This window comes from Haliotis rufescens, unplaced genomic scaffold, assembly GCF_023055435.1.
Source record: "Haliotis rufescens isolate VD_foot unplaced genomic scaffold, xgHalRufe1.0.p SCAF_9, whole genome shotgun sequence".
NCBI lineage: Eukaryota > Metazoa > Mollusca > Gastropoda > Lepetellida > Haliotidae > Haliotis > Haliotis rufescens.
The window spans coordinates 28,208,912-28,222,106 of NW_025964383.1; the positions used below are offsets into that span (position 1 = coordinate 28,208,912).

At 41.5% G+C, this 13,195-nt stretch overlaps 2 protein-coding genes across 2 annotated transcripts; one reads left to right on the plus strand and one right to left on the minus strand.

The window, feature by feature from the left end:
- Window positions 1–343: 343 nt before the first annotated feature.
- LOC124130453 (dnaJ homolog subfamily C member 17-like) lies at window positions 344–2,484 on the minus strand. Its single transcript, XM_046493596.2, has one exon. It carries the CDS (start codon window positions 2,354–2,356, stop codon window positions 1,358–1,360), a length of 999 nt encoding a protein of 332 aa, XP_046349552.2. The 5' UTR covers window positions 2,357–2,484; the 3' UTR covers window positions 344–1,357.
- A 122-nt stretch (window positions 2,485–2,606) lies between these two features.
- On the plus strand, window positions 2,607–12,680 carry LOC124130467 (transmembrane protein 256 homolog). Its single transcript, XM_048390913.1, has 4 exons — window positions 2,607–3,004; window positions 5,949–5,986; window positions 10,535–10,615; window positions 11,871–12,680. The coding sequence occupies exons 1-4, from the start codon at window positions 2,812–2,814 to the stop codon at window positions 12,012–12,014; spliced, it is 456 nt and encodes a 151-aa protein (XP_048246870.1). The 5' UTR covers window positions 2,607–2,811; the 3' UTR covers window positions 12,015–12,680.
- The last annotated feature ends 515 nt before the right edge of the window (window positions 12,681–13,195 follow it).

The following is a 13,195-nucleotide window of genomic DNA, read 5'->3' on the forward strand; positions in this document are numbered from 1 at the left end:
GTGTGTGAGTATGGTTTTACGCCACTTTTAGCAATATTCCAGCAATATCACGGCAGGGGACACCGGAAATGGGCTTCACACATTGTACCCATGTCGGGAATCGAATCTGGGTCGTCGGCGTGACGAGCGAACGCTTTAACCACTAGGCTACCTGACTGCCCCCTTTTGATTAGAGTATTTAGATACAGCTGGGGATTGATCCACTGACCTTCCGCTCTCCGGGAATACCCTCTTTCCACTTGACCATCAAGTTACAGAGGTCACCAAGAGAACACAGTATACGCGTGATGTGGTTTTCAATCAGAAATCAATTTACACCAAATACAAAGTATGCAAGCATGTGTCAACCTTTAAACAGATTTATTCACCATGTTCACTGTTCATAGCCAAATTTGAAACATGAAACAATTTTCAGTCTGACAGAAATACATCTAAAACTTATTCTTAAAGTGATAACATGAACATGTAAAAACTGCATGGAAATCTGAATTCAATATCTAACTTCATGTGCCATGTAAAACTCCTTGATGTTTGGTAATGTACAGTCAAGTCCCGTTAATCTGAGATTGTCCGTTGCACATAATGCACATGATTATGTCGGATTAACGAGTATGTTTGATAAACGAAATTAGGTAGTATCAACATTCGTGATTGAAAATTGGACAACTATATGATACATTATGATTCAAATTCTGTTTTGTTGACTTAAAGCAGTAATTGTTTATTGTTCAGCAAGTTTATCTCTGCACCCCTTGAAATATGCAGCTATTCGCTGACTCGTCTCGCATCAAAACACGGGGCTGTGTACTCGCTGGCAGATGACCACAGAGTACGCTGATCACTGCGTCGGATTAACAAGACTGATTATAGTGATTTAAGCAGTTCATTGCAAATTAGGTGTGTCGGAGTCCGAGTGCAAGACTGTTGGATTAACGGGTCAAAACAGCACTGATTTAGTCGGTTCCCATCATTTGTGTCAGGTAGAGACTATTGTTGGATTAACAAGTGTCGGATTAATGAGACTTGACAGTATTATGTTGATGGAATTATTCACCCAGGTTAAAAAAATACAAAAAAATACCTGAGACCATGTCCAGCAGATATCATGTCCAGTGAACCTCATTAGTGTGGACACCTTAAAATACCAAAACCCACATTCTGGAGGATTACCATCAGTACTGCTTGGAACGCTTATATCATGTATATCATGAACATGTGGGATCAATATGATCAAATCTACACACCTCTTCTTTTCTCCCTGTTTACCTTGTAAACATGTTCTTGCACTTGTTGCATTTTCTTCACTACTCTCAGTATCATAACTTTTTTCACAATGAATCAATGTCTTTTTAACATATCATGATTCTTCGTCTTCTCTTTGCATCTGTTCAATAAGTCTCTTTCTCTCCTCTGCTTGGCGCATCTTCATTAAAACTAAGCTTTCAAAATCTCTCTCATGGCTTGTCTTGGGTAAACAACTTGCGTGCGTGTTTTTTTCAGGAACCGTTGTGAAAGTAACACTATCACTTTCTGTGGGAAATGAAGGAATTTGAGGGTTTGCATCACTGTATGACTGATTCACAGTCTCGTAAGTCGGTGTTTCTGGTTTACCAGATAACCATTTCAGAGTTAATGGATTCTCTCGCAAACCACATTCATTCCTAAAAGCCATATCTGCCGATCTGGGAGATTTATACTCAACTATAGCACGTCCTTTCTTGTTCCCTGAAATAACAAGAGCACTCACTTCTCCATATTTTCCTAACATAGCACGCAACATTCCATGTGAATATCCACCGTTGCTGTTATCAGTCTTCTCTGCTGTCCATGTAACTTTTAGTTTGGGTGAAACAGCTGATGGCTCTTCCTCCTTGTTCTTGTTCTTCGGTATATTCTTTATCGCTTCTTCTCTATCCTTTTTTAACTGTTCCTTCAAATATTCTTGCTCTTGTTCAAGAAGCGAAGAGCCCTGTTTTCTTAATCGTTCTATTTCTGCTTCTAAATTTCTCTGCGCCCGAAAATCATCTGATTTCTGATCTTGAAACGCTCGTTCTCTCGCTTCCAAATCTTCTTTGAACTTTTTTCTCTTGCTGTCAAGAACTTTGTGTCGTTCCTCGGCCGCTTTCTTGGCTTTTCTGGTCTTATCATAGGCAGCTCTTGCCGCAACATCACAGAGGATCTCGAGTGCTTTAGAAAGTCTCTGAAACTCATTGGCCGCGTCTGGATTGTCCGGGTTTTTATCAGGATGGCATTTCAAGGCTGTCTTTCTGTAAGCTTTCACCATTTCCTTTTCGGTGGCATCTTCTCCAACTCCGAGCAAACGATATAGATCTGTTTTGTTCAAATCAAGCGCCATGTTTGTTCTTCCTATCAGTTCATAAAATAAACTACTGTACTTGCGAGTTCGTTATTACCACAGATTAGTTACACATACGTCGTCGCAATGCACATGAACGTTTCTGTTCCGGAAGCTTTCAGTTCACTTGTTTCACATACCGAAGAGCGGCCAAAGGGAGATAATTATTTCATCCGAGAACTCGTGTTAGAAAATTGCTGATAGTTTGGTCCGAGTAATACATTTAACAAAAACGGAGACCCAAAACAAACTTTAAGTGTTTTATATCAACGATCTTAGGGTTTTTTTTCGAAACAAAAACAGCAAACTGATCTTTTCAGTACTTGTCATGGCAAATGTTTGAGAATAATTTAGAGTTATCTCCCTTACACCAATTCCTGGCCACAAAGTTGTCCACGACTGGAATATTATCTCGACTGAAATCGTGTGGACTTTGTGTTCTGCTCGAGTAGAGCATGGCTGAAGTTCTGAAAGTCACTCAAGGCCTGCTTTCGACAGTTTACAGTTACATTCCCGGACTGCCATCATCTAAGGAGATCGAAAAAGTGATAGTCCGAGAGATTGAAATGGCTCGACCCAACGCATTTTATCGCCTCGCCGGCTTGTCAGGCGCTATTGCCGTGGCAATGGGAGCATACGGGGCTCACGGTGGGATTTTTTTACTTCTCATTATCAACGTTGTACATAAGATAGCGTTATAAAATTAATTAAAAAGCTTTGATAACTGAAACTAAGTGCAGGCACGATTGCATTGAGTCTTTGTGACGTAACACGCTTGCATGACGTCATCATTACGTCACCATGCAATTCTACCGTATTACCTCTAGTAGATGCTGGAAATACAATACATGTATTTAGATATAAACGATCTGGTCATGCATTGAACTTGACATGAAGCTTTATCTGTTTCAAACATTTAAAAGTCAAAAGGAATGTTGTCACACACACTTTACAAATTTCCAGCTACTGTAAATCTTGAAATTAATGCGAGGGTGAATTAAATGCGAAAAATGTGAGTGATTGGATTAAGGTAAGGTTGCATTAAGGTAAGGATATGTATCAATCCACTGGGGATGGAGTCGGGGGAGTCGCATTGATATTGAGTCACATTTTTTGCTAGGGGTCAGCATCAATTTATTATGAGACACATTAATTTCGATATTTACATTATGTGACAGTGTCCTGTAAATATCTGGACTAGACATTCAAGTAATTGATTTCAAAAGTAGTGATCCATGATGCTGGTGTATGGTGTTGCAATAAAACAAGCCACTGATTCTGATCATGTGATCTATCTGGTTGCTGGGACCTTTTCTAACCACAATTCCAAAAGGGGATGAAAAGTTTGATCATTAGTGAACTAATATTGAATTCAAAATTTCCCCTAAACTTTAACCCTGTTTTGTATAAACTGTTTAATTTAAACTGTTGGTAATGTCAGTCCAAGCTTCTGCCTTGTGTCAAAGAAAAGTTAGTCTGTCTTACAGACCCTGATACATTTATATAAACTACAGCCCATGCAAGTCTATAATGTTTGGCAAGTCTAGATTACTGCAGTATCTGAAAATGAAGAGAATCACTGGGCTCCCTTTTTATTAGATTTTTATTAAGATAACTGAACAACTGTTCATTCAGAGACTATATGTAGTCTAAGGAAAAGTATCTGTTTGAAGTTTTATCTATTTCCACAACTGTTGAGTTAAGACCCTGCAGTAATGTCAGTGTTTGAGTTGCACACAAAACACTATTGTGTTTGTTTGTTTGTTGTTTAATACCGCACTCAGCAATATTACAGCTATATGACAGCGGTCTGTAAATAATCGAGTCTGGACCAGACAATCCAGTGACTGACATCATGAGAATCGATCCACGCAATTGGGATGTGATGACATGCATCAACCAAGTCAGCAAGCCTGACCACCCATCCCGTTAGTCGCCTCTTACTACAAGCATAGTCGCCTTTTACTGCAAGCATGGGTTGGTGACACCTAGCCTTACCTGGAGCTTCACTGGTCCACACTATTGTGTGCTGTTCCCCCAAACAGCAACTGAACGATCCCCATCCTGCCACGACTTTCAAAAATACTGGATTATTGTCTGTTACAAAGTGCAGTGGCTACTACAATATTTAAGGTTTGTGTGGGTCTAACGATATGGTCGGGTCACGATACTATTCGTATCCCGATGGTATGGGTCCGATACCATTTTTATCCAGAATCGTATCCACTCACAACCCTGAATCAATTCTTTTTAGATGAGATGGAAGATGGCATACTGAAGGGCAGAAACATATAGGCTAGAGGGCGCTGTGTTATGCTATTTATAACCAAAAGGGAAATACTAGAGAATTTGCATAAGCTGGTTGTTGAATAGTTTCTGTTATCATCACATATTTATGCATCAATATAACTTCTAAAGTAATGTATCCTTTGTATCGCGATACTGTTTTGTGTTGTACTTAAGTAATTCAGGCAACAACAAGAACTTATCTGAGGACCATGTGTGTATATTTATGATTAATTCTATCATAAATAAAAAGGACTGGAGCAAACCATCTGACTTGTGATTTTGAGAGAGCTACATCATCCCTAGAACCAAGGAGTGGTTGATAAGTACAAGTGACCACAGGTAGAAGGGTAAAGTACCCGGAACCTAAGGTTACAGTAAATCACAGTATTGTATCGTGAGCCTTGTATACATACGATACGATACTATATCACTGTATCGTAACACGATAGTGTGGCAATACATTTTGGGCTGAAAATGTGATAGAAAAATCAACAAAGAGGGTGTGTTTCAAGTTATCAGAGAAAACATCTCCAAATTGTGCACTGCTCTGTCTCTGACTGTGACGTCATGTTTTGCATCACAACAAGCGTTATTATTTCATAATAGTGAGGGGCGGTCTGGTAGCCTAGTTGTTAAAACGTTCGCTCTTCACGCCGAAGACCCGGGTTCGATTCCCGACATGGGTACAATGTGTGAAGCCCATTTCTGGTGTCCCCCGCCGTGATATTGCTGGAATATTGCTAAAAGCGGCGTAAAACCATACTCACTCACTCACTCATAATTGTGATGCTCGGTTTGGAACTAAGTCGTGCAATCATATTGTTTATGGGTGACCACAAAATGTTTGCTTATAAAGCATCTGCCACACGTAAAATATTTTGATGTGAAAATCATTGTTTGAGTGCATAAAGCTAAAACAACAATTCACTCAAAACATTGGCCATGTCGCTTCACTCGTTATCTTTGCTAACACCAAAGATTTTCTCATATTATTGAGTTGAATGGCAAATGCATACTGGTTTTTTTATGTAGATTTCACGGAGCTAAATTCACTTTTGAACAGAGCACACAGCATCCAAATTAAATGACTATGACAGCGAGGGTTTCAGGGTCGGTGCAAAATGTGGTAGAAAAAAATATATGGATGTCATTTTGAGAGGATCATGAAGTACTTTAACAGTGACTTTGCTGATAAAAAATCAATAGAATTTGTGTGATTTCGTCATTTAGACATTTTCCACTTGGGGAATTTGCCGTTATGATGTCGTGGACATCATTTCAGTGAGTATTCTGTTTGTTTCAGTTTTCCGTCCCAGTTATGCTGACGAAAGATTAAAAGACGTAAGTAAAATAGCTTGTGAACCAGTTTTACAACCAAAGAAATATATACTCCTTACATATGAAGCACATGGGTGTTAAAATTAATATAATCAAATTTAAAGTGTTCCTCTAATATTTAAGTTATGTATTAATTGTTTATGTATGAGGGAATTACTCTGCACAGTGCCACATTGTTAATCTGTCATACAGACCCTGACACAAATATATCCAATACAGCCCTTGCAAGTCTATAATGTTTGGCAAGTCTAGATTACTGCAGTGTCTGAAAATGAAGAGAGTTTCTGGGCACCTTATTTTTATATTTTTATTAAGATAATTTAACAGCTGTTTTTTTCTGTAACACATGTTCATTTCAGAGACTAGATGTCAGTCTACCACAAAGTATGTAATCAATAGAGTTATTGAACCATGGTGAGAATTACTTTAAAAATGAACAAGGAGGGTTTTTGATCCAATTTATCATTGCATTTGAAATTTTTCTAAATCTTACCACATCATACATATTTCTAATCATACATACAGTATGGTTCGGGAGCACTGAATTTGTTACATATTTTTGGAGAGAGAGAAAAGGTCGAAAATTCAACGCGCACACTCCACAATGATTCAACTAGAGTGTGTTTGGCATATGTGGTGGTACGTGGTCCTGTCCACAGTGCACAGGTCAAAAATTAGGCAAAGTTAAACAATGTCGGTCGCGGAAAGTAGTGGGATAGGTGACTGCGTTTGTCAGCTTGAGTCCTGCTAGTTTCTAGGACTTCGGTCCTGCCCCACACTGAAGCATGTGTAGCATGGTGTATCCATAGGCAAGTGACTTTGTTGAAATATGCCTCCTTTCACCCAGCTGTGAATGGGTACCCAGTAGGATCAGATGGTAACTGTCAACCTTCTAGCACCCCATAGGCAGCTTGGCTTGTATGATCCCCAGGGAGCTGAAAAAAGATTTAAGTGGACACTGATCCATTGATCTGGGTATTGATGGTGTTAGCGCTTTGAGCAAGAGGCGACTAACAGGATCGGGTGGTCAGGCTCCATGACTTGGTTGAAACATGCCATCGTATCCCAGTTAAATGTGACCCTTGAAGATCCGGGGTAGAATAGGTCTTCAGCAACCCATGCTTGCTGTAAAAGGCGACTATGCTTGTCATAAGAGGTGACTAACAGGATCGGGTGGTCAGACTCGCTGACTTGGTTGATGCATGCCATCGATCCTAATTGCATGGATCGATGCTCATGATGTCAATCACTGGATTGTCTGGACCAGATTGGATTATTTACAGACCGCCGTCATATAGATGGAATATTGCTGAGTGCAGTGTTAAACAACAAACAAACAAAACTTCGAACATGGCAACACGATTTGCTTCCTCTAAAATAATGTGTTGTAAGACCTCGCAACTGGCCACTTCCCTAAGGCTTGCCAAATGCCTGTGGGTTCAAATCAAATTGGTAAATTTCTATTGTTTCGGGGTCTGTTGGCACTAAACCTGTGCATATGGGTTTCACTTAAGTCAAGTATTTATCCAGGATTCCAAACTGGGAAAGAGTTGACATTTGTTAAAAATTTGATTTTGTTAGAGTTCTTATTTTCTCAAATTAAGAGGTATTTTCAATTGCATTCAGTGCACTAGTGTAAAACTGAGCACGTCAGAACTTTCAGTCCTCTTTACTGGTCCTGTTATCAGTGAAATACAAGTCTCCATGAAGCCATATCATTGGTTATAGCTACATGACTTGGGAAGTTTGTGATTCCAATTTGGACACTGGCTGCTGACTTGGGGTCGTATATCGGCCTCTGACCAGGTCTAGGTAAATTCCTGAAAGTGGTGAATACTTAGATCGGCATCACTGAAATACTGAGATCATGCAACGCCATGACGTAACTGAACTACTGCTTAAAGCGGCATTAAAACCAAACCTCACTCACTCACTTGGTGAATCCTGCATTCCTGGGATATTGGACCGCCTCCGTAGTTTAGTAGTAGAGTGTCCGCCTGGAGAGCGGAAGTTCAGGGGTTCGATCCCCGGCCGTGTCCTTCCAAAAGACATTAAAAGATGGTACCCTGCCTGGTGCTCGGCATTAAGGGCTAAAACAAGGACTGGTCGGCTCGGAGTCAGTATACTGTGTCTGAGTGGGGTGTTCATGTTGAATGCGGCATGGTATCTCAGTGGGTTATCACTATAATGCATGCAAGTCGCTGTATAAGTGCAATAATCTTGGACGCGACGTATAACACCATTTCACTTCACCTCACCTCACCTCACCTCACCTCACCTCACCTCACCTCACCTCTTGGGAGATTGCATTTGAAATGCAAAATTATGTCAAAATGTCAAGAGGTTGGTCCAGGATGTGAGTGAGTGAGCGAACGCTTTAACCACTAGGCTACCCGACTGTAATGTAGAGCGTTTGCCCCTTCCTTTTCAATGAGATCGATAACAATTTCTGAATCATCAGAATTCTTTTCTTTTTTATTTGTTCAAGGAATCATGCTGTGCATTGAGCATGTTCATATGGTTGTTATTTTTTCATGTGTAGGGGCACGGGTGGCCCAGTCGTCTAAGGCACCTCAAGTTGCCATGCAGAGTTGCATCCCTTAGGGACGCTAGAAACCTACGATCATAGGTTTGAATCCTGGTTCGCCCCGATTATGTTACTAGGTTTGTCAGCACCATACCCGTGGTAGTGGTGAAAGTCTAGACCTGCTTCACTTCAGGCTTTCCTCCCACGTGATGTAACTGGAATACTGTTAAAAGTGTTCACTCACTGTACATGTTTGTCCAGATTACTTTGGCGAAAGAACATTTGTGATCGGCTTCATATAATATCCATCACCACCAGGTGTTTTTTAAAAACATGATTTCTAATTTTCCATAGGGGACCAGGAACACTGTTTGACTGTAACATGAGTTTAATCATTAGCACTCTACTACACCTCTCCTCGTGGCAAGCATGTCCACTAGCCTATATCAAAGCCTAGTTTCTACCCTTGCCACATCAAGGCCCTTTTCTTGGCTCAACCCTGGCGCCACCTCGCGTAGATCACGAGGTGTGCCACTCGTAATAAAAATGCAATATCCAATCAGATCGCTGTTCTTATCTCGTATAGCTTCACAAAGATGGCGACTACCAAAGGCGAGGACCTAGTCGATCAGATAATGAAAACATTCGCAAGTTCATCTCTGACACAAAAACATAGGCAATTGTTGTGGGGTTTAAAAGATGAAAAAGACATATTCATGTCAACAAAGACAGGCAGCGGTAAATCACTTTCCTACGAAGGTGTACCAGTCGTGGATGTTGATTTTATGAAACGATTTTATGTGCAATAGTACAATCATATTTAGCACAGGAAAGTGGGCTTGATATGGCAAGGGTGGAAACAAGACTTTGATAAAAAGGCTAGTGGGTGCCCTTGCCTCGGGGAGATGTCTACCATAAGGAATTTAGGACCATGGTTTCCTATCTTTCAGTCATTGTTGTGCCGCCCTGCCCCCACTCCCCCCTCTATTCTCCGAGCTACGCGCTCAGCTGGTGACCCCGTGAACCCATTTAGTCACTTACAGCAAGTACCGGAACCAACACTACCTTAGGGGATCAGTAAACACCAACTTCCATCAGTATGGAAATTTAGATCTAATAACAAAATGATTGGCCTGAGATCTGGTTTTCTGTATATGAAGGGGTGACCAGCTTGTTTTTTCTGAGGGCTATTTTGATAGCAGGGATCTGTTCAAAGTATTCTTAAAATTGTTCAGGATTTGTGTAAGTTGATAAAATGAAGGGAGGTAACTCCTTCCAGCTTGTCAGTCTATTCACGGTGAAGGCTGCATCACTTCAGCAAGAGCGGACTATTTTTAAGAATTATCAATCATATGATATTCATATTTTTTTCCTCTACAATCTATGCAAAGGAATATAAGATTTTCAGTCATCAAATTTCTTCAAAATGTCAGGCTTCAAGATAAGCATTTTTCTTTTTTCCCCTCAGAATCTGTTGAAGTATATTTGTTGAAACTCCGCCTAAATGTTTTCTTCTTAAAAAGGTTAAAGTTTGTATAAAATCAGTAAAGTAAACATGGTGAAGTAACGAATAAAACAGTAAGTTGCTAAAATCCTTTTTTTGTTGCATTACCTGTTTCATATTTATCAAAGTCCTCCTCAGTATTTTTGCAGAAGTAATTAAATATCAATACTGACGACAACTTTTTTGTAAACTGAACTTTGTAATGTACACTCAGGTGAGCATGTGTTTGGAGACAAGACCGTATGTATAAAATACAAAAGATATACAAATTCAATTACTTTCTTACACTGCTCCGATTAATGAATCTCATAATGACTAGCAGTAGACCTACAGAGATCAATTACATCAATGACTAGCCAGACCTCCCAAGATCAACCACATCAATGACTAGCCACACCTCCATATATCAACCACATCAATGACTAGCCAGTGAATTTCAAGGCTCAGTCTTTGATGAAAAAGTCTGTATTTTCCTGTATTTTCCAAGGTTATTCAGCTTGACACCATGTTGTTGTTTCAGACGTTCAGAACTGGTTACATGATTCATCTGGTCCACTCCGTCGCTCTGATGGGCACCCCCATGGCTCGCAGACCTGTGTTGGTAAGTTAAACCTCCTCCGCCCCTTGGATGGGCTCCCCCATGTCTTGCAGACCTGTGTTGGTAAGTTAAACCGCCTCCATCGCTCTGATGGGCTCCCCCATGTCTCGCAGAGCTGTGTTGGTAAGTTCAACAACATCAATTGCTCTGATGGGCACCCCCATGGTTTGCAGAGCTGTGTTGGTAAGTTAAACCGCCTCCATCGCTCTGATGGGCTCCCCATGTCTTGCAGACCTTTGTTGGTAAGTTAAACCGCCTCCATCGCTCTGATGGGCTCCCCATGTCTCACAGAGCTGTGTTGGTAAGTTCAACAACATCAATTGCTCTGATGGGCACCCCCATGGTTTGCAGAGCTGTGTTGGTAAGTTAAACCGCCTCCATCGCTCTGATGGGCTCCCCATGTCTTGCAGACCTTTGTTGGTAAGTTAAACCGCCTCCATCGCTCTGATGGGCTCCCCATGTCTCACAGAGCTGTGTTGGTAAGTTCAACAACATCAATTGCTCTGATGGGCACCCCCATGGTTTGCAGACCTGTGTTGGTAAGTTAAACCGCCTACGCCGCTCTGATGGGCTCCCCCATGGCTCACAGACCTGTGTTGGTAAGTTAAACCGCCTCCATCGCTCTGATGGGCTCCCCATGTCTCACAGAGCTGTGTTGGTAAGTTCAACAACATCAATTGCTCTGATGGGCACCCCCATGGTTTGCAGACCTGTGTTGGTAAGTTAAACCGCCTCCATCGCTCTGATGGGCTCCCCATGTCTCACAGAGCTGTGTTGGTAAGTTAAACCTCCTCCGTCGCTCTGATGGGCTCCCCATGTCTCACAGACCTGTGTTGGTAAGTTAAACCTCCTCCGTCGCTCTGATGGGCTCCCCATGTCTCACAGACCTGTGTTGGTAAGTTAAACCTCCTCCGTCGCTCTGATGGGCTCCCCCATGTCTCGCAGAGCTATGTTGGTAAGTGAAACCTCCTCCGTCGCTCTGCTGGGCACCCCCATGTCTCGCAGAGCTGTGTTGGTAAGTTAAACCGCCTCCGTCGCTCTGATGGGCACCCCCATGTCTTGCAGACCTGTGTTGGTAAGTTAAACCACCTCTGTCACTATGATAGGCACCCCCATGTCTCGCAGACCTGTGCTGATAAATTAAACCAACCTCCGTTGCTCTGATGGTGACTCCTATTGCACGCAGATGGTCTGGTGGGTCTAGTGTTTCAGGTTTAGTCATGACAACCCCCCACTAATTATGTATCCTATGTTTCAGGTGGGCTCGCTGATGACGGTGGGCACACTGCTGTTCTCCGGGAGTTGCTACTACCATGCCTTGAGCGGCAACACATCTGTCCGGTACATCACTCCTTACGGTGGCATGATGATCATCTGCGCCTGGCTGGCCATGACATTGTAGCCCAACCCAGCCTGCATGCCCCCACAGCCCCACAGCCCCACACACCACACAAACCTGCAACCCCAACACCCCAAACACCCACACACACATCCAACACACATCCACACACCCACACCCCAACACCCTCACTCTGACAGTGCAAAGGAAATGGTGACAGCTCCGTTGTTAAGAAAGAAGAAATGTTCAGAGGAAAATGTCATTTTCATTATGCCTTGCAGCAAAAAGTGCTTTTAGATTGTGAAGAGTAACTATATTTGTGATTTTGTTTGTTGGATTCAGTAATTTGTTAGTGATGTGCCAAAAGGATTTCATCTAATTAAAGTCAGTCTCAGAGTCTGAATTCAAATTTGTTTGAAGAAAGTGACATTTCATTGAAGGCAATTGTTTATTGATGCATATATAGGTTGTTATTTGCTAACATTGACATTTTGATGTCATGGCTGTACATGTCCATTTGACACATATTATAGTATTGCCATGCTGGGAAACTTTTCAATAAGATGTTTGCAGTACCGGTAGATTGAATTACCTAAAGTGTTTTATTAATGAGTAATAAGAACTGAAACTGAAAGACGGAGTAAATAATGGATGGCGAGATGTCGTCCTTGTAAAGTTTGTATGTTATCAAAGGTTCATTTCGATAAGAAATAAACAGAAAGTAAATAGGTCTTTTGTTTGTGTGTTGTAATGGTGTCAATCTCTCCATCACAGCGTAGGGGGTATATAAGAATGGTGTATCATCAATCTGTCTAGCACTATGTAGCAGGATATATAAGAATGGTGTACCGTCAATCTGTCCATCACAGTGTAGGGGGTATATAAGAATCGTGTACCGTCAATCTATCCATCACAGTGTAGGGGGTACATAAGAATGGTGTACTGTCAATCTATCCATCACAGTGTAGGGGGTACATAAGAATGGTGTACTGTCAATCTATCCATCACAGTGTAGGGGGTACATAAGAATGGTGTACCGTTAATCTATCCATCACAGTGTAGGGGGTACATAAGAATGGTGTACCGTTTATCTCTCCATCACAGTGTAGGGAGTACATAAGAATGGTGTACCGTTAATCTATCCATCACATTGTAGGGGGTACATAAGAATGGCGTACCGTTAATCTCTCCATCACAGTGTAGGAGGATATATAAGAATGGCGTACCGTTAATCTATCCATCAC

Bases quoted from the DNA above. Each gene is read 5' to 3' on its own strand.
- LOC124130453 (XM_046493596.2), bottom strand. From the start codon at position 2,356: ATGGCGCTTGATTTGAACAAAACAGATCTATATCGTTTGCTCGGAGTT.
- LOC124130467 (XM_048390913.1), top strand. From the start codon at position 2,812: ATGGCTGAAGTTCTGAAAGTCACTCAAGGCCTGCTTTCGACAGTTTAC. The intron at 3,005-5,948 runs GTGGGATTTTTT...TGTTTGTTTCAG, and splicing joins GGGAGCATACGGGGCTCACG to TTTTCCGTCCCAGTTATGCT. The intron at 10,616-11,870 runs GTAAGTTAAACC...CCTATGTTTCAG, and splicing joins TGGCTCGCAGACCTGTGTTG to GTGGGCTCGCTGATGACGGT.